Genomic DNA, 21,053 nt, shown 5'->3' with positions numbered 1-21,053 from the left:
CAGACTCACAAGGAGGTGGGGGGGCGGGGCGGCGGTGGCGAGCCTGCAGCTGTGAGCGAGCCAATCAGGGACCACCAGCGGTTGGCGGCTCGAGAGGCAGTTAGTCGCGCGCACGCTTCTCCAAGATGGCGGCCGCGAAGGATGGCTGTACATTAGGAGAAGCGGCCGCAGGGAATGGGCGGCGGCTCCACCTCGGGATTCCTGAGGCCGTGTTTGTGGTAAGAGCCACGCCGACCTTCGGCATGTTGGCGTTAGGCCACGGGCTACCCCTTTCTTTCCTGGCTTTACCGCGGCCTCGACTTTGGGGGAAGAGTTGAGCTAATGGACATGGGAGAGAGCACTTGCCAGCTCTCCCCTCTACGCCTAGACGAACTGAACGGCTGGTATCCCCCACCTCGGGGGAAACGCGGTGCGCGAAGAGAAGGGTGTGCGGGGCGTGAGGACCGTGGAGCGGGGCGGGGCGGTCTGAGGGGGCTCCCTCCAGGTGCCGGGTTTCACCTTGTGCTGCTTGTCGGGGAGAGGGGGAGGCGGTGAGAAGCCGGGAGACAGACTCAGCCTAGATGCCGGAACGACCGACGGTTGTATGGTGACTTAGGGTACAGTGAGTAGTCAGAACACCTGGTGCTCAGCTGTGAAAATAGGAAATTACACCTCGTCTGGTGAAGCAATGCAGTGGTCTTTTCTTGGCAGGAATGGAAGAAGAGACTGATGGGAAGGTAGAGGGTAGAGTCCAGAGTGTGCCGGCTTTATTCAATAGGTAACGGGCTGTCATTAGAAGATGTCTAAATAAAGGCACGATATAATCGTATTTGGTTTTACGTACATCATTCTAACAATTTAATAGACAGTGCATCGTGCGGAGTAGAGAGGAGGTAGGGAATGCAATTTCACAGAAGAGGGGAAATCCGTCCCAAATCCAATCAAACACTGTCCTTTCATTAACATATTCTAGAAATAATATTTAAAAATTGTTTGAATAATGCAAGAAAACAAAGGGTGAGGTCTGAGTTCTAACCAGTACAGTATCACAAAAAACACGACTGGTCTTCAGTATCATCGATCTTTCCTCACTCAGTTCTGACAAGTCTCAGCGGAATTTTCTTGACCTTTTCGTTTGTGCCTGTATTGCTTTCTCCACCTTTTGTTCATTTTCATTCAAAATAACCATTTCTTTTATTCATTCTTTAGACCATTTTTTAAAATATTTTATTTATTTACTTGACAGACAGAGATCACAAGTAGGCAGAGAGGCAGGCAGAGAGAGAGAGGAGGAAGCAGGCTCCCCGCTGAGCAGAGAGCCCGATGCGGGGCTCGATCCCAGGACCCTGAGATCATGACCTGAGCCGAAGGCAGAGGCTTTAACCATCTGAGCCACCCAGGCTCCCAAGAATGTTTTTTTGTTTATATATGTGGCATTATATTGTTATCCTTAAAAATATGTTTATTGTTAAGCTGTGAACAATGGGATTATTAATAACATTAATAATGTCTGTCTGTCAAATAAATAAACAAAATTTAAATTCCAGTAGCGTTAACATACAGTATTCCATTAGTTTCAGGTGTGCAGTATAATAATTCAACACTTAAATAACATTAGTTTCTTTCTTTGTTTTTAAGATTATTTATTTATTTATTTATTTATTTGACAGCACTCACAAGAAGTAAGCAGAGAGGGAGGCAGAGAGGAGCAAGCAGGCTCCCCACTGAGCAGAAAACCCAATGTGGGGCTTGATCCCAGGACCCTGAGATCACGACCTGAGCCGGAGGCATAGGCTTAACCCACTGAGCCACCCAAGCGCCCCTATTTACACCATTTTTATATACACTCTGTATTGCATATATTGCATATTTGCATTTGCTGATTCAATTTTGTAGGTTTTTTTTTTTTCTAATTTTTTTGTCTCTGAGCAGTGCCATTTATTTCTTTACATTCATTTCCCAACTAATGGTAATGAGACAGAATTTGCTGATTGCCAGACACTTTCTTACTGCTTTTACAGAACTCTAGGAGGTAGGTATTATTATTCCCACTTTGTAGATGAAACTGAGTTACTTGAGTCACTTGGCCCCAAGTCATATAATGTATAAGCATTTTATCCAGGATTTGAACTTGGGCAATCTGTAGAGTACCAGAGCTGCTATTTACATGCTCTCCTAGTGGGAGGAAAGTGAGATAGTCATCGGGGCTCAGGGTCATTTCTCCTGGTCCTCGCACAGCACCTGACACATAAGTATAAGCTCATAACTAGATGTTGAATTCAATTTTCTTAGTGCCTTAAATAGTACGTTCTTGGTCCTCAACTAGAGATGGCTTCAAAAATCTCATTCAGGAGGATACACTTTATCTGAGGTTTTAAAAAGTCTATCTTAAAATACCTTTCCTCCCTAAAATTGCTATGGGATATTTTACTAGACTTTAAAATCTCTACCAGTAGAATATAATATATAGGCAAGCCAAATTTTATGTAAGTATTTTAATAACATGGTGTTGTAGAAAGAACACTGGCTTCTAAGCAGCCGGGGTTTGAACCCTGCCTCTGCTTTGCAATTGCTGCTTCATCTTGAGCATAGTATTTTTACCACCTTGAATCTCAGTTACTTTTGCTGAAACAGGAATAGCAATGTTTAGAGAGTTGCTGTGAGAAGCGGTATGTGCTTTCAGTATAACAAGTGGATGCTTAATATGTATTAGTTTCTCTGATATAGGAGGCCCTATGCTGTACTGGTTAAGAGTCAAACCTCATCCTTTCCTCCATTTCCACTGGTGCCATACTTGGTTTTCTTTCTCTGCTTGAACTGTCCTTTCCCCCTTGCCCAGTTGCTGATGTCCTGTCTTAATCTCTCAACATCTAGTTCACCTATGACCTCCCTGTAGTTTTGTTTTTTCAAAAAAGGGTTTATATATTTATTTTAGAGATAAAGACAGAGAGCTCACAAGGTGGGGTGAGAGCAGAGGGAGAGGGACAAGCAAACCAGGTTAGAGAGCTAGTCTGGTTAGGTCCCTAACCCTGCTGAGCACAGCACCTAATGTAGGACTTGGTCCTAAAATCATGATCTGAGCAAAAATGAAGAGTTGGACGCTTAACGAGTCGAGCCACCCAAGCGTCTCTCCCTGTCATTTTTCTTGACCACTGCCCCAAGACAGAATTCTTGGCGCTTTCATCTTTTCCCTCAACACATTGTATTATAGACATAGCTAATGTTTGTTGAGCAATTAATAGCTCTCATGTATTCTTTGAAGGATTTTACAGATGCTAACTCATTTAATTCCCTGTGAGGGAAAGGTATTTTCATTTTACAGACAAGAAACTTGAGGCAAAGAGAGGTTGAGTAGCTTCTCCAAAGTGAACACATCTAGTATGTGGTGAAGCCAGGATTCAAGCCAGGCAAGCCCTGTCTCGTAGCCACAATTTTGTGCTGCTGTAGTTAATTCGGCTCGATAGACTCTAAGCTCCCAGCAATATCTATCAGCTGATGATAGAGACTTCAACTTCTACCTCTTTTCCTGCAGTGACCCTTCTAGGAAGAAGGCGTCTCCATTATACATGCAGACTTCAGCCATTGTCCCCAGCCTCACCTTTCCAGTTTCTTTTACTATATCTCTGGCTTGATGGCTTCATAGTTTGCATTCCCTTGCTGCTATTTTTCTTTTCCTTCTTATCTTGTTTTGGCTAAAATACTCCCTTACAGCTAGTAAGTATGGATAAGAATAATGACTCAGAAACTGGAAGGTAATTGAATTCAACTTAAAATGAAGAAATAACGTTCTTTAAAGTGCTGGAAAGATCCCATCGGATTGCCTTTAAGTTTCCATATATTTTCATCTAGTTCCTGATCCTTATCTAATTAACTAGCTTTTCTTCAAGGACCAGTATGTAATATATATTTAAAATGCTGTTGAGTTTTACTACTTGTCTTTTGCTTAGTTATTCCTTTTATGAAAGATTGTTCTGCTTGCCTTTTAGGTTTACTTTATTCCACCAGTTGATTCTTAAGAAGGTATTTGTGGCTTGCCTCAGGAACCTAGTGCCTGTATTTAGCATGATTTCTATGGTAGAACTTGCATTAAGAATTTTAGTCGAGGGGTGCCTGGGTGGTTCTGTGGGTTGGACCTCTGCCTTCAGCTCGGGTCATGGTCTCGGGGTCCTGGGATTGAGCCCCACATCAGACTCTCGGCAGGGGGGCCTGCGACCCCCTCACTCTCTACCTACTTGTGATCTTTCTCTCTCTCTCTCTCTGTCAAATAAATAAATAAATAAATAAATCTTAAAAAACTTAGTTGATACTTTTGGCATACATTCCGTGGAGTCATTTTGTGACCAGGCTACATGACTAGGCAATGTGTTTGATTGTTGGTAATTTTCATATTTACTACTAGGGCCACCCGGGGGGTGCATAAAGCAGGTAAGGTCATCTAACTTTCTGTATGTATAAATAAAAATAAAAAGAGGAAGCTGGGGGAAGAATTAATTAGCTATATAATGTATGTGCACTGTCTGAAATGGTCTTGAACTTTTTATAACTACATTTTAGTTAAAAACAATCTTTTGGAAAAAAGCTTTATTTTTTGTATGTTTTGAAGTTGAAGCAGTCAAAAATCAGATAAGAGGTATGAATTCTAAAATTTGGGGGCACCCGAGTGGCTCATTTGGTTAAATGACCAACTCTTGGTTTTGGCTCAGATCACGATCTCAGGGTTTAAAGACTTTAAAAAAAAAGTTTAAAATTTGTCATGTGTTATTTTTGATACTAAAGGAAGATGTAGATTCCTTCATGAAACAGCCTGGGAATGAGACTGCAGATACAGTGCTAAAGAAGTTGGATGAACAGTACCAGAAGTATAAGTTTATGGAACTCAATCTTGCTCAAAAGAAAAGGAGGTAAGTGAAAAAATTTACAAGTTGTTTTTTTGTTGTTAATCTTGTATGGCTTAAACTTTAAAAATCAAGACATAATTTACATATAATAAAATGTCCAGTTGTTGAATATTCAGTTTAATGAATTTTCACAGATATATTCACTTCTGTAACCACCGCCCAGATCGGTATGTGGAATATTCCGTAACCGCAGGAAGTTCCGTGTCACCCCTTTCTGGCCAACTCTGCCCAGTCACAGAGACAACCACTATTCTGATTGTTTTCACCATAAATTTGTTTTGTCTGTTCTTGAACTTCATTTAAATGAAAGCATGTAGTAACTACTGTTTTAAGTCAGGCTTCTTACACATAGCACAATGCTTTTGAGAGTCACCCATGGTTTTGTGTGTATCAGTAAATTAGTTTCTTTTCAGTGCTTGAATCTTGCTCCAGTTTTTACCTGTTTGCCTGTCAGTGGACATTTAGGTTGTTTCCTTGTTTGATTGAAGTCTTTCTGTGGGTGTTTGTTTTCATTTCTCCTGGGTAATCACCTTGGAGTAGAATTGCTGACTCGTATAGTAAGTGTAATGTTCAGTGTTACGAGAGAACTGACGTAAGTCCTCCAGAGCGGCTGTACCATATTTCATTCCCACCAGCAGCGTATGGAGTTCCAGTTGTTCCAGTGGCTCACATCCTCGCCAGCAATTGGTATTATTAGTCTAAAGATGGTTTTGAAAACATAACAGAATGAATATTGAAGACCTTATTCCAAAGCATCTAGGGTTATAACATCTTAGATTTCTAGTTCATCCTTCTTATTTTGCCATTGAGATGTGAGATCCATAGAGGTTATGACTTTCCCTAGAGTTCACAGAAAATGGGAATAGGACAAATGCATCCTTGCTCTCAATTGTTTATTTCCCTATACTTTTATAGTAGATTATAAAGTCAGTTCACTGCAGTAAATACTTGGGGCTATCTGCTATGCACATATGGCAGCATTCTTATGTCAGTTAGATATTCATTAGATATTCTTATGTCAGTTAGGTACTGTTTTGTGTGCTCTCAACAGGGACACAGTCTAGGGGCATGATAGGTATGTAAATAAGATAAGCAAATAAAGTATAGCAGTTGAGATACTTTAATACAAAGCAGTGAGTTAGCACAGGGAAAGGTGTGATCTGGAGGGCGACAAGGAGACTCAGGAGAAGCTTCCAGGGGGAGCGTACGGCTTTGTAGAAGTTTGATGGCGGGTTGTGAGTTCAAGGAAGGATCATCTGGCCATAACGTGCCATTCATATAAAAGTACAAAAGTTTGTATTCAGATACATTTTCTCATTTGATTTGGTGACAAGGAAATTTGAATAAGGGCTGGGTATTAGATGAAAAGTCATCGACATAAACAAAAAAAGCAGGATAGAAAACACTATGAAGGATATGCTCTCATTTTGGAAAAAATGTACACATACACAAATTTCTGGAAGAAGCTACACTAGTGGTGTATTAATAGTGGTAATCTTTAGGTGGTGGGAACATGATACTTTAAAAAATCTGGTTATCTGTATTGCTAAATTTCTCCAGTAGTCACATACTGCTTTTGTAATACAAGTTTATTTTCATTTTAAAAAGAAGAATTAAGTCATTAGATTTCAGATCACCCACAGGGAGGTTGTAAATAGTGAAGAGATGGGCCTCAGGACCAAGCCCTGGGAAAGAGGAGGAGTTAGACTGCTCACTCTAGTACTTTGGTATAGTAGGGTACTCAGTCCAGGTTTACATATGCTCTAGGCCTGGATGTGAGGGATAAAAATTGCGCTGTGTACCCGTAGCCTTCCTAATCAGGTGCACTTGGGGTATATCAGTGAACAAAACAGGCAGTCCCTGCCCTTGGAAAGGTTGCAGTCCAGTGGAGTCTGGATAGTAAACACACAATTCAATAGAATTAATATTTATTGTGCACCTAATATGTGCTTGGCATCATTTTAAGTACTTAGGATATATCAGTCCTCATGGAGCTGACATTCTAGCCAGAAAACAGAACTAGGTTATAGAGTAGGTTAGAAGGTGATAAATGATATGGAAATAAGAAAGGAAATAAGAGGGTGTGGAGTATTGGAGGGTTAGGGTTAGCTGCTGAGGGTTTTGAGGAAAGGAGTGTGGTCTGATTTTTCCCTATTAGCGTATGACTCCCTCGGGTTGCTAGGTGATCATACTCCTGAGAAGGGCAGAAACAAGGAGGTCAGCTAGTAGTCCCTTTCGTTAGTCTAGGTAAGGTGATAGAGGTGGTGGTAAAGAAGCATATTCTGAATTTACTTTGAGGTTGGAATGAGCATGGTCTGGTGGATTAGAGGTGAGATGTGGAGGGACACATGGAGGATGGCTCCCAGGTCAGAGCAACTTGGAGGAGTTACTGTCGTCGCACATGGAGAAGACCGGGTGAAGCAGGTTTGGATGAAGATCAGGAATTCAATTCTGGACACATTTGATATACGTTTTTGGATATCCAAGTACATAGATGTTAAAACAGGCAATTAAATTCGGGAGTCTGAATTTTGGGAGCAATCTGGGCTGGAGATACAAATTTGGGAGTAGTTTAAAGCTATGGGACCAAATGAGCTCCATCACCAAAAGAGTGCATGTAGGTGAAGGAGAGATCAAAGATCTGGGTATTTGAACAGTCAGACGTTAGGGAGAAGAGGGATAACTTGTAAAAACACTGAAAAGCTGCCTGTGGGGTCAGGAAAACCCGGAGAGTTTACTTTGGAAGCTAAGGCAAGAAAACATGTTACAGAGAAGGGAATGATCACCTGTGTCAAGTAGGGTAAGGACTGAAGACTGAGTTGGACTTAGCAAAGTGGAAGTCATTAGTGTTGCGGATGGGAACGTTTTTGGTCCAGTGGTTTAGAAGGGAATGATATTGGAGCTAGTAAATATGGAAAGCTTTCTGAAGAGCTTTACCCATTTCAGTAGTGTGTTGGTTGTCTTTTTTTATTTGTAGGAGTTCTTTGTGCATCAGCCCTTGAACAACATAGATTGTTCAAACACAGGTTTAAACACAGGTCCACTTACACCTGGATTTTTTTCAATATATATATTGGAAACATTTTTGGAAGATTATTTGACAGTTTGAAAAAACTTCAAATGGGCTGCATAGCCTTGAGATACTGGAAAAAAATAAGAAGATGTTAGGTATTATTGTAAGGGTACAGTATATAATACATAAAACATATTATAACGTATAAAATATATGTTTATTGACTGCTTTTATTATCTACAAGGCTTCCAGTTAGCACTAGGCTATTTGGGAGACTCAAAAATTATACATGGATTTACAGCTGCACAGGGCATCGGTGCAGGAGCCCCCACATTGTTAAAGGTCAGCTGTATATTGGATGCTAATCCTTCTAAGTTACATGGATGAGAAATTGTTCTTTTGTAATTTATCTTTTTCCTTTCTTTATGGTTTTTTTTGATGAGTAGTTCTTAATTTAAATGTTTTTGGTTAAAATTTCCCTTAATAGCTTTTTGCATCTCATTTAAGAAATCCTACCGTATATTTCCCATTCAAAAACACAGACTTCTCTGTTTTCTTCTAAAAGTTTTAAAGTTTTGCTTTCACATTTAACTTCTTATTTTTTTTCAAGATTTTATTTATTTATCAGAGAGAGAAGGGGAGAGAGCAAGCACAGGCAGACAGAATGGCAGGCAGAGGTAGAGGGAGAAGCAGGCTCCCTGCGGAGCAAGGAGCCCGATGTGGGACTCGATCCCAGGACGCTGGGATCATGACCTGAGCCGAAGGCAGCTGCTTAACCAACTGAGCCACCCAGGCGTCCCTAACTTCTTATTTTTAAATTTATTTGTGTTGGTAGGGAGGGGTAGAGAGGGTGAGAGAATCTTATGCAGGCTCCACATTCTGCGTGGAGCCTGACATGGGGCTTTGTCTCATGACCCTGAGATTATGACCTGAGCCAAAGTCTAGAGTCAGAGGCTTAACTGACTGAGCCACCCAGGCATCCCTCACATTTAACTTCTTAATCCAGAAGTTTATTTTTGTGTATGGTATGTGTGAGCTTTGAATTTTCTCTTTTTTTTTTTTAGTGGATGTACTGCAAAGCACTGTTTGTTTCAACAGCATTTAAGTTTCATGTGGTCCAATTTAACAGTCTGTTTCCTCCTGTTTAAGAAATACTTTCCTACCCCAAGTTCTTGAAGATACTCTCTTAGTATTTTATTCTCAAAGGTTTATTGCTTTATCTTTCACATTTAGATCTTTAATCCATGAGTTATTCAGAACTGTGTTGCTAAATTTCGAAGCAATTGCGAAATTTTCAGTCATGTTTCTTTGTCTTCTTAATACTGTAAATTGGTCATTCAATCTGCAGTCTTGGTCATATTCAGGGTCTTGGTGACAACACTGCTTCATAGGTTCGTGTATCATTTTTCCGTTAAGAAGTAGATAGTATCTAGTTGTCTGTTTTTATGGTGCTCCGTGTCTAGATCCGTTAACTGTGCATTGCAAAATGATGCTCTGATTCAGTTATTTTTTTATTTATGATTAAGTCTGTTACACTTCTCTAAAGAGAAGCAATCCCTGCTCAGTCCCCCTTTCAGTTTCTTCTCTTGCTGGAGTCAGCCCTGTAGTTCTGCCACGTTCAGCTGCTCTCTGCTCAGAGAGAGAGTTGCTGCTCTGTCCTCAGCAAAGGAGGTGTGTTTGTGCGCTCTGACTGCTAGGGAGGCCAGAGTGGGAGTGCTGCTCTGCCGTCTTACCCTGAAACAATCTTTATCCCTTTGGAAAAACGTTTTAGTCTATATTATTAGTCACATGCAATTTGAGAATTATTGTGTGTTGGTGAACTTAACCCTATATAAGATAATGCTTAGTGTTTTAAAGTCTGTTTTGTTGGATACTTTTAGCTACCCCGGCTTTCTTTTGGTCAACATTTTCTTGATTCATCTTTTCCAATCCCTTTACTTTCAACCTGTTTATTATTTATATATAAGGGTGTTCCATGTAAATAACATAAGGTTATTGTTTTAAATCTAGCCTGTCTTTTTAGATCAACTGATTTTTCTTTTTGGATACTTTCACGATGATAATCTCTTTTGTTTCATTTCACTGTAATTTGTCTATGTGTGGATATTTTTCTTCTTTCTTAACCAACTACATGTCAGCTTCCTGTAACTATGGATAACTGTGTGGTTTGCCTTCATGCATGGAGGATTTTGCTTTTGCCAGGAGTGCTACTGTACCAGCCTTTTCCTGTTTTGGCTCTTAATATGTGAGCTTCCCCACTGAGCTCCGACGCAGGGACACAGACTTGGGTCTGTAGCTGATAGCAGCACCTAACTCATGATGCTTACTTTTCTCTAGTTCTCACTGCTCAACTCAAAGCCTTTTCCAGTTTTTTAGTCCTTTAATTTTTCCTGGAACTTCCTTACCTCTGAGATGTCAGCTATGCAATGAAAACTATTTTTGTGCATAATCGAGTTGTTCCACAGCAGGTGGTTCTGTGGAGTTTGGATACTAACCTTTTTCTTTTACATATCCTGTTAAGTTTTTCCTTGCAACCTTTCATTTGCCTTTAACTTTACCTTCAGCTGTGTAAAAGTTCTTTAGTATTTTGTAATTGTCTTATAATCTCCTCAACACCTGGGTTGTATGTCTTTTATTTTTTTTTAAAGATTTCTATTTACTTATTTGACAGAGATCACAAGTAGGCAGAGAGGCAGGCAGAGAGAGAGAGAGAGAGAGGAAGAAGCAGGCTCCCCGCAGAGCAGAGAGCCCAATGCAGGGCTCGATCCCAGGACCCTGAGATCATGACCTGAGCTCAAGGCAGAGGCTTAACCCACTGAGCCACCCAGGCGCCCCAAAGATTTTATTTATTTATTTGACAGAGAGAGAGAGAACACAAGCAAGGGCAGTGGGAGAGGGAGAAGCAGGCTTCCCATGGAGCAGGGAACCTGACATGGGGCTTGATCCTAGGACTCCCAAGATCATGACCTGAGCCCCCAGTCTTCACTGTCTTCACTCCTGGGAGTAGGAGTGGGCGTAGAGGGGGACTGCTGGAGCTCAGCTGAACCTGACCTCTCTGCTTCTGGTCAAGTCTACCATTTTTCCACCCTGTAGCAGTGAGGGAGAAGGTAAGGTGATTCACCCCGGGCAATTTAGAGGGAGGAAAAAACATCTAGAAAGTTTTCCTTTAACTGTGCTCTCCTTTTGAAGATTTGATCTGCTTCCCTTCTAAGATGCTATCTCCCTTCTTACTCTCCTACCCACTCCTAGAACCTAGAGATTTCCACTGCTTTTATGATAACAAAGACCTAGAAGTGACCCGAGTGTCCATTGGCAGGAGAGTAGATAAAGAAGTTGTGCTATATTCATAACTGAATATTACACAGCAGTGAAAACGAATGAACAAGTTTAGGAACGTAATTGAGTTAAGCTAACCTGAGTAAAATGCATTCAACACTTGATTGTTTGTATTAAGCCAGGAATTCAGCAAAGAATATATTGTTTGGGAATATGAATGAATGTGACGAAGTTATTGGAAAAAGAAGAAAAGGGGCTGTAAGCACACAGGAGAGCTGCTGTCTCTTGGGGTAGAGCAAAGTGGGGAGGGATATACCGCTTGGACATACTTGGCGACCTTGGTGACCTAAGTTGACGGGGGTTGCAGCTGCTTGATTTATTAATAGGCTTCGTAATTTATGTGTTATATGTAATGTTATACGTACAAAAGTTATCATAGAAATCATGGACATGACCAAAACCCTTTTTTTGAACATTCTCCTTATGTTGTATGCATATCAGATATCTTACAAATAAATATATCTTTTTAGCATTTACTTATATCAACATGTAATACAAAAGTAAGCAGATTTGGAAGATCTACAACATCCATATTGAACTTGTAAAGAGCTCACAGAGCATTAGCCTTCAAATGAACTAAAATGAACAGTAAATGTGTTTCTAGATTATTCACTGGACTTTATTTCCAGATAGTGGTAGTATTTTTTTAAGTAGCAGGCTCATCTAACATACTTCCTGCCAGGTCAGTAGCACAGGGAATGGTAAAGTTTGCCCTTCTAGTCTCCTTCATGCATGCTGTGACTTCCTTTGTATGATACAATGAGTGTATTTTATTTGTTTTTTGTTTATCAAGTTTTTATTTAAATTCCAGTATATATATTAACATATTCAGTATTATATTAACATATTAGCATAATATATTAACATAACATAATATAGTAACATATGCAGTGTTATTATATTCATTTTAGGTATGCAATATGGTGATTCAACACTTCTATAATAAGTACATTTTCATTATCACATTTAAATTTTGTTAGCATACCAATTTCCAGTCATATTTAGTTAAATGTATTCTGAAAGAACCATAGCTTTGTTTTTGTGTCCTTAGTTTGTCGTATTACAAAGTCCCTTGTGATTTGACAGTGCCCCCGCAGCTAGTTTGCATGTGTGTCTGTCTGTCTTTCCTTCCTTCCCCCTTTCTTTCTTTCAAGATTTTATTTATTTGATGGAGGGTGAGAGAAAACACAGCAGGATGAGCAGGAGAGGGGGAAGCAGGCTCCCTGCTGAGCAGGGAGCCAGATGCGGGACTCGATCCCAGGACCCTGAGATCATGACCTGAGCTCAAGGTGGACGCTCAACCGACTGAGCCACCCAGGCGACCCCAGTTTGCACGTTTCTCCATGCACAGCACATTATAGCCTTGGGCAACTTTTAGTCACCATCCTAAAGAGGTAAACCTCAGTGTCAACAAAATAAAAAATATTTCATCCTTTCTTCTAAGTAACTTTCAGTGTTTTCAGTGTGTTTTGTCTCTTATTTTCTTGTCAGTAAGGTTGATGTCCCTTTGGAATCAGTTGTTAGCTTTTCAAGAATAATTTGTTATAGTTGTTAGTTGTTAGAACAACTAGAGTTGTTAGAACACTTTTATGTTGATAGCACAGTTAAGCAGAAGGTACAGAGATTTCCCATACATTCCTGTCCTCTCTGCACATGCAGAGCCTCCCCCATTATCAGCAGTCTCCACCAGAGCGGGACATTGGTTACAGTTGATGAGTCATGGGGTGCCTGGTTGGCTCTGTCACTGGAGCATGTGACTCTTTTTCTCAAGGTCGTGAGTTCGACCCCCACATTGGGTGTAGAGCCTGCTTAAAAGATAAATAAATGGTGAGTCAATATCAATATCTTACTATTACCTGAGGTCCTTAGCTTACCTGAAGGTTCACTATGGTGTTGTGTATTCCGTGGGTTTTGACAAATGGATGATTTTATTAGTTCTCAAAAGGAAAATCGGTAGAAAATGCAAAGCTAGTAAGACTGTGTCCTGGTGTTTTTCTTGCCTGCAAAATACTAAGTTAACCTTTTTCTTATCCACAGGCTGAAAGGTCAGATTCCTGAAATTAAGCAGACTTTAGAAATTCTAAAATACATGCAGAAGAAAAAAGTAAGTACATTTTTGTTTCTAAATATGAGTGAACCGGCGTACTTCAGCAGAGACTCATCTGCCTTGACTCTGGTCCCTGGTATCTGAGGGTGTTAGAGTACCCAGTCTGCCTTCCCAACTCGCCTGTACCTGTACTGATGTCACAGTGTGCCTCTGTGATAAATGTAGCTTTGTGGCTTTTTTCCCAAGTCCACTTTAATTTTAGGGGCTACACTTCTTGGATTATTTTACTTACATGAAGTGTTTGTAAAACTTAAATGCAATTGAAAATTATTTAGGTACAAAAAGAAAATGTCTTATTTTGAGGTAGCAGCATCCAAGGGTTTTTTTGTTATTACTGTGCTTAATAATAAGGACTGAGTCTAAAACTTACAGATCTGTGAAGAGTCCTAGAAATTGTGTTTTGGGTTCTCATTTCACAGTGGCACATAGCTAGTTACTGGCAGAAGTGGATTGGAGAACCTTCTGAGTCTTAATGTAATATTCATTAAATAAAAGCAGGCTGTAAATATTAAATTTTATAAGCATATTGTATTTAAAAGATTAAGTGGGAGCGCTGGGGTGGCTCAGTCAGTTAAGCTTCTGCCTTTGGCTCAGGTCATCATCCCCTGGGTTGTGAGATCGAGCCCTGCATCGGGCTCCCTGCTCAGCAGGGGGGTCTGCTTCTTCCTCTCCCCAACACCGCCAGCTTGTGCATGCTCTCTTTCTTTCTCTCAGATAAATAAAATATTTTTAAAAATGTATATATATTTATTACTTGGCTACTAGAATAACTATTTCCAGTACATTATTTTATGTGGTGAAATTTTGAGAGACTTCAGGAAACTGGTCTGTTGAGTGTGAAGCACTAATGAAGTAATAATTGCTAACTATTTTTTTTTTTTGAGAGTGGGAGAGGGAGAGAGTGTGAGCAGGGGTGGGGAAGAAAGGGAAGGACGGACAGAGAGAGAATCTCAAGCAGACTCCACTCTGAGTGCAGAGCTGATGTGGGCTCAATCTCACAACCCTGAGATCATGACCTGAGCTGAAATTAAGACTCGGATGCTTGACTGACTGAGCGCCCCAGGTGCCCCAGTAATTGCTAACTCTTGCATAGCACTTACTCTGTGCCAGGCACTGTTTTGTGTGTACACGTGTGTATGTCTGTGTAAAGTCTGTTTTCCACAGCCTTCAGAGGTGTCAGGACTATTGTTATCCTAATTTTATAAATCGGGAACCTGAGACCCAGAGAAGTCAAGTGAAATGGCAAGTTTGCACAAGTAGTAAGTAGCTGAGCCAGAATCAGTGTCCCCCCCCCCCCATGCCCAGCCATCTGGCACCGGCTTTCATTTCTTTTCCCACTGCACTAATTGGCACATGACTTAGGTTCAGCTCTGTGATCTCTCCTTTATAACCCTGTTAAACTGGCCTATTTATGGTACTGTCATTTGTTTGAAGGAGTCCACCAGTTCACTGGAGACCAGATTCTTACTGGCAGACAACCTGTATTGCAAAGCTTCCGTTCCTCCTACTGATAAAGTGTGTCTTTGGTTGGGGGTAAGTAGCTGAAATGGCTGCAGCTTCCGTGGCTGCCACTTGTGACCCAGTGTGGTTTGCCCAGCACCACACTGCTGCTTAAGCCGCGTAAAGCACTCATCTCCCTTGGACTTTGGAAGGGACACTGGGTGGGAGCTCAGGGGCTCTGTATTGGAAACCGACTGGAATTACGAGTGCCGATGAGCTGCAAAAGGTCCTTGTCTCTCCCGGTCAGGACAAAACTAACAAGTCCTCTCTCTTCCCCTTTAGCTGGTGCTTCATCTCATAAATATAACGTAAGGAAGAGGAATAGAAATAAAATAGGGGGCGCCTGGGTGGCTCAGTTGTTAAGCCTCTGCCTTCAGCTCAGGTCGTGATCCCAGGGTCCTGGGATGGAGCCCCGCATCGGGCTTCCTGCTTAGTGGGGAGTCTGCTTCCCCCTCTCCCTCTGCCCTGCCCCACTTGTGCTCTCTCTCTCTGACAAATAAATAAATTTTTAAAAAATCTTTAAAAACAAAGAAATAAAATAGAAAGGATGGCTGAACCTCACATAAATGTTTCTTACCCATAGGGTTTATTAGTTCTGGAAAGATCTCTCAAAACTTAAGGGGAAAAAGATTATTACAAAAACTTCAAGATTAGAGTCCATTTTTAAAACCATGTATTTCAATTTTAGATGATGTCATAGACCTTGTCTGTGATCTTTTTCCTATCTTACTCTTCTCAATCCCCTGACCAGTCATCCAACCCATTCCTGGCTGTCCAGCTAGCTGTCCATTGGTCTTGTTACCCCAGACAAGTTCCCATACAAAGTAGCAAGCTAAGTGTATAGCTCCCATAGTCTCTCCTCACTGGAAGGATTTCCTCCTTGCTGTTATCTTGTAGAATCACTCCTAGGAGGCACTCTAATGCTATAAAGGGTGGGCACATTAATAACCCAAAACTCACTCTGTTCCTTAGTTCCTCCTCCTGATTTTTGTTCTTTGTAATATTTTCAGGGTTTGTGCATTTCGTTCTGTAACCCTAACTCCCATACTTATGTAGCTTTAGTTCTGTGAATGGGTCAGCTCTCCACCCAGTGGCTCACATTCCATCAGCAGGTGGGGATGAGACGATTCCGTAAACCAGCCTGGGACACAGGAGAGCTCTCTGATGAGAGTCCCATCTGGGATCCACTTCTTACCTCATAAGACATGGATTCTAAATGAATTATATACTTGCCTGAAATACTGACACCATCAAAGTTTTAGGCCAAGTAGTAGATAACTTGTTTTATAACCCTGGAATAAGGATGGTTTGTTTTGGCCACAAAACTCAGAAACTATAAGCAAAGTTGGAAGACAAACAACAGGGAAAATATTCGTAACTGTTACTGCAGGCAGAGGACTAACACGGCCCTTTGCAAGGTTACCTGGAGTTGTGTTTTGGGCGTGTCAGTCTTGAGATGCCTGTGAGACCATCGGAGAGAGGCAGGTAAGACTGAGGAATGAGTCAGCCAGAGAAATACTTGGCACAGGGTACTTCCTGAGTGAACCATCGATGTTTTTCTGACATGAGTGAAGTCTTTGGAAATGTAGTCTAATTTTTTTTGTTAAAAGGAACCAAAGTATAGAAATTTTCTGGAAAAAAAATAGTAATAAGGAACAATGGAGGGACGCCTGGGTGGCTCAGTGGGTGAAGCGTCTGCCTTTGACTCAGGTTATGATCCTGGGGTCCTGGGATTGGGCTCCTTGCTCAGTAGCAAGCCTGCTTCTCCCTCTCCCACTTCCCCTGCTTGTATGCTGACTCATGCGCTCTCTCTCTCTCTGACCAAAAAAAAAAAAAAAAGAAAAAAAAACCAACAAAAAACAAAACCCACAGTGGCAGTTGACTCAGGAATGAGATTGGGGTCTGGTATTGAAGAGACACGTACTTTCCATTGAGTATTTTTCTGTCCTGCCTCAATTTTTTTTTTACAGTTTTCTAACTATCATGGATTGAGTTATTCAGTCAGTATTTATGTAGCACCTGCTTTGTGCCAGCCACTCTCATGTTGTCTGTCTTGCTGAATCCTTACAGTGATCCTTTGAGTGATTTTTAAATGCCATTTGTCAGATGAGGGGAGTGGTTCAGGCAATGCGCAGTGGTAAGGCAGGTGACAGGAGGAGTTCAGAGCTGGGAAAGGTTTGGTTCCTGGCTTCTAGAACACGTGCATCACTAAGTGATGGTAGTAACACCAGATCTTCAGAATTCAACAGTCACCTTGCCTTTGCCCCTAGCATCTGAAGGTAGGAAGAGGACATTTAAAGTTAGTCATTATTGGATCAAATTAGGTCATATGTATGTATTTGAAAACTAATTACTGTATATTAAGCTTAGAATTAACTATTTAAATTGATTCAAATGCATTACTATTTAGTGTCATCATGGAGGTTGTGGAAAGATGGGATTTGGTATCTAAACATTGGTTCTTCTCTTAATTCTCCCGTTTCCTTAAGATCTTTGTTAGTGTAGGCAACCTGGCCTCTTTGAACCCACATTTTCTTACCTGCAAAGAAGAAAACTTGACTGACCAGGGTTCTTATGGGGAGTAAATGCTACAATGTATGGAAATGTATTCTTTAACCCAAGGATCAGTAAAGTTTGTGTAAAAGGTCAGAGAGTAAATATTTTGGTTTTGCAGAGCACACGGTCTCTGTCACAACTACTCAGCTCTGCCGCTATGGTGTGAAAGCATGGGGAAATGGAGAGTATCTGGGTTCTGATAAAACAGGAAAAGGCAGCTGGCTAGATTTGGCCCAAGGGCTCTAGTTTGCCATCCCTTGTTCTAACCTGTGAAGCACTCTGTAAATGTTGAGTACTTGTCCTGACTTTCTTTCTTCAGGCTAATGTAATGCTTGAATATGATATTGATGAAGCCCAGGCATTATTGGAGAAGAATTTATCGACTGCCACGAAGAATCTGGATTCTCTTGAGGAAGACCTTGACTTTCTTCGAGATCAGTTTACTACCACAGAAGTCAGTATCCTTTCTTTAACTAAAATCAAAGGGAGGAAATGAAAAAGATCATATGTTTTTGACACTATTATTTGCATTATTTTAATGAAAAGAATATCCGTATTCTTAGGCTGATTTGAACTTACAGATTTTGTGAGAGTAATAAATAACACTTTTGGAACTAATACTCAACTAAGTTTGTAGCTAGATTAATCTGAATTTGAAGTGTGAAGGAGCTGTGTTGGAACTGCACATGTAAAACAGCTAAATGATAATTTCATAGCAAAATGCAAGTGAGTTCGTTTCAGGTGTGCAGTGCCAAGGCAATTTAAAGTTAGAGGAAGAAAGAGGTGAGCTGGAACTAGTTCAAAGAAGGCTTTCAGAAGTTAGGACTTGGAGTGTTTTTAAAGGTAGTATAGGATCCGGTCAAGGGTGGGCAGGCAGTCGAAACCCAGCTCTTTGCCTTTCCTCTCTGACCTGTCTCTCCTGGTGCCTGTTGCAGTCGTTGGCCCTACACAGTTGCCTGCGGCACTCTGTGAGGTGTTCCCAAGCCAGTCTTTGTGCCACTGACCTCTTCTTGCCCTAGCCTTTGCCCAGTGTATCCTGGGTTCCAAAGAGCCCCAGTCACTTCTCCTCACCCCTTTATATTTCTGCTTTGTTCTTCCTACCTGGAATGATTTCCCCCTATTTTTGTGGGTTACTCTTTTTCCTTCATATTTTAGCTCAAGCATCAGATCATTTCTCAACATTTTCAAATCCTTGGGAAGTTTTGTTGTTTCCCTGTGCTTACTGAGCACTTTGCATGTAGTACTTCATGTTCTGTGCCAGACTGGGAGCACTTCAAGTGCGTGCAGCGGGCGTTGAGTGCTTGGGTGAGGGATGACAGGCCTGTTGGAGGCCTAGAGCAGGGGTTGGCATGGGACGTGTAATGTGGAGACTTCATCCAGAGTGGGCAACAGAGTTATTAAACTTCTGGAAGAAGGAAAAAAACCTTCTAGGAGATAACATTGGAGAAAATCTAGATGACCTGAGTATGGTGAAGAATTATGGACCCAACACCAAAGGCCCAGTCCATGAAAGAAATAGTTGATGTGTGAGGGCCTGCACACGATGGTGCTTGTGGAAAGGGAAAGAAATTGAGTGAATGTCCTATTAAACCAAAGGGAGAGTAAGAGATGAAATTACTGATCATCACACTGATTTAAATATTGCCTGAAAGGATATGGTTTGAATAGTCTTTGAATTTCATGGATAAGGGGCTGTCTTTCAAACTCTTGACAGTGTCAGGCACATATTTTGTCAAGTATAACACTATAGTTGACTACATTTGCTAACCCTAAACTGATTTGAGACCTTGACTTTGTATTGGTGGAATTTCTTAAATTCTGTTATACAATATGGCCGTGACACATGTTACTGCTATTTTGTGTGCATGGTTTCTCTCTTTGATTCGCTCTGTGAGTGAGTATTTAACTTAGTCATTGCATGTACTGTCTTTAGATTTGCATTTGCGTTTTCTTTGACAATTCTTGCAGATATGGCCAGGGTTTATAACTGGGATGTAAAAAGAAGAAACAAAGATGATTCTACCAAGAACAAAGCATAATGCTGGCAATTAAAAATGTGGTTCAGTTTTCCAAACATGTTATTTTAAGTACCCTAAAGCTTATCCCTAAAGGTTGACATGACTTTGATTTTTTTAACAGCAAGAATGATAATTAAAACTTAAAATGAAAAACATCATTTATTATAAAAACAAAATTGGTTTCAAATATTTTGTGAAATTAACAATATTTTAATTTTTTTAAAATTTCATTTCCAACAAAGTAAATGCTACCTTCATCAGGTTTTTTTTGGTTTGTCATAAAAAAACAAATCTTAGCTGAAATGGCTGAGGGGTGCTATGGAATCTGAATTCTGGACACTTTTCTTTATTGGCTGATGTTAAACTCTCACTTGATGTGGTTAAACTGGTAGGAAAAACAGTTTAAGTATTTCCAAACTTGTTTTCTTTAGTACATATGGGGCTTTATGGCTCTCTGTTGCTGTTATTTGTCTTATAAAAATAGATTTTCATGAATTACTGCTTAGCCAATAACTATTGTAATATTCTGTACTTTTCAAGAAATGGTAGTTTGCCCTCCTAAACAGCGGGGGGCTACTGAGACCACGCTTTTTCTTACCCTGTACAAGTGCTCAGTTTCTTTGCAATGACAACGTAAGGTAGATCTTGACCAATGTGAAATAACAACATTCTTTAGCCACTCAAAACTCTTGGCTAGGCAATTTTGTATTTCTGAACTGTTTTCCAAAGCAGCTGAACAAGAATATTAAGATATATGTAAATCTGCGGTGGTTGAAAAGATTTGTGAGCTTTTTTTACTCATGATAAAATGTCATAGGAAAAGTAGAAAAATCCCTGTGGAAAGCCATTGGTCCAGTGGCTAGCACTGGGTGATACAGATTCTGATAAAAACACAAATGTATTATTCCTTCTCCATGTAGTACAACATATACTCGTACAATGTTTTGTACTTGTATTTCATGATATTAAAACATTGACGTTAAAACTGTGGCATGGCACCTTCTTTTTAAACATGATTCTTTCTAAAGTTAACATGTGTCTTTTCACATATTTGTAAAGTTCATTTACTTCTACATATAACCAGTATGTCCCAAGAACTTAATGTTTGTAGGAACAACACAGAATCTCTTTGAAAGGAATACAGATCAGCAAATAATTGAGGAGTTAAGTCTTAAAGACACCAAAGTTCCTTGAGTCACATTTTCCTTCATAATTTTAAATCCCCATATTTTAGTATTTTAGGTTTTTAGTATACATCTTGGTGTATTGTAAGTGCTAATTTTCCCAAACCTCATTAAGGTAAGTGTATTGGCACAGAATATCCTTGTCAGCATTAGGACATGAATGATTTACTCACTTTAAGTACATGAAAATTGAACTGCTTTGAAGAAACACAGCTCTTTAGAGATATGAATGAAAGAGCAAAAATTAAGTTAATTCTATAAATAAATATAAATAGCACGTATTGGGAATGGTATTAGGCTTTGTTAATAACATTAACAAATACCATACAATACTTTCTTTTACTTTGTTAATAAAAGAAAGCCATTTAAATCTTGCCTCTGCCAGATCATTTCCTTCATAAGGGTTTATAGTTTCAGAATAACATAACTATACTACTTTGACATGATATTTTCATCCTTAAT

At 40.2% G+C, this 21,053-nt stretch overlaps 1 protein-coding gene across 2 annotated transcripts; it reads left to right on the top strand.

The window, feature by feature from the left end:
• Positions 1-6: 6 nt before the first annotated feature.
• VBP1 (VHL binding protein 1) lies at positions 7-20,392 on the top strand. Of its 2 annotated transcripts, XM_082716680.1 has the most exons (6): positions 7-218; positions 4,756-4,880; positions 13,264-13,330; positions 14,768-14,866; positions 17,709-17,847; positions 19,358-20,392. In XM_082716680.1, exons 1-6 carry the CDS (start codon positions 126-128, stop codon positions 19,426-19,428), a joined length of 594 nt encoding a protein of 197 aa, XP_082572806.1. In that variant the 5' UTR covers positions 7-125; the 3' UTR covers positions 19,429-20,392. The 2 variants fall into 2 exon arrangements, with proteins under 2 accessions (XP_082572806.1, XP_082572807.1); XM_082716681.1 differs by lacking the exon at positions 14,768-14,866 and having other exon boundaries at positions 61-218.
• Positions 20,393-21,053: the final 661 nt, after the last annotated feature.

Source organism: Mustela nivalis (assembly GCF_964662115.1).
Source record: "Mustela nivalis genome assembly, chromosome: X".
Lineage (NCBI taxonomy): Eukaryota > Metazoa > Chordata > Mammalia > Carnivora > Mustelidae > Mustela > Mustela nivalis.
This window is presented reverse-complemented; position numbering and strand designations above follow the sequence as displayed.

Coding starts and splice junctions, on each gene's coding strand:
- VBP1 (XM_082716680.1), top strand. CDS start 126: ATGGCGGCCGCGAAGGATGGCTGTACATTAGGAGAAGCGGCCGCAGGG. Junction 4,881..13,263: donor CTTGCTCAAAAGAAAAGGAG/GTAAGTGAAAAA, acceptor TCTTATCCACAG/GCTGAAAGGTCAGATTCCTG. Junction 13,331..14,767: donor AATACATGCAGAAGAAAAAA/GTAAGTACATTT, acceptor ATTTGTTTGAAG/GAGTCCACCAGTTCACTGGA.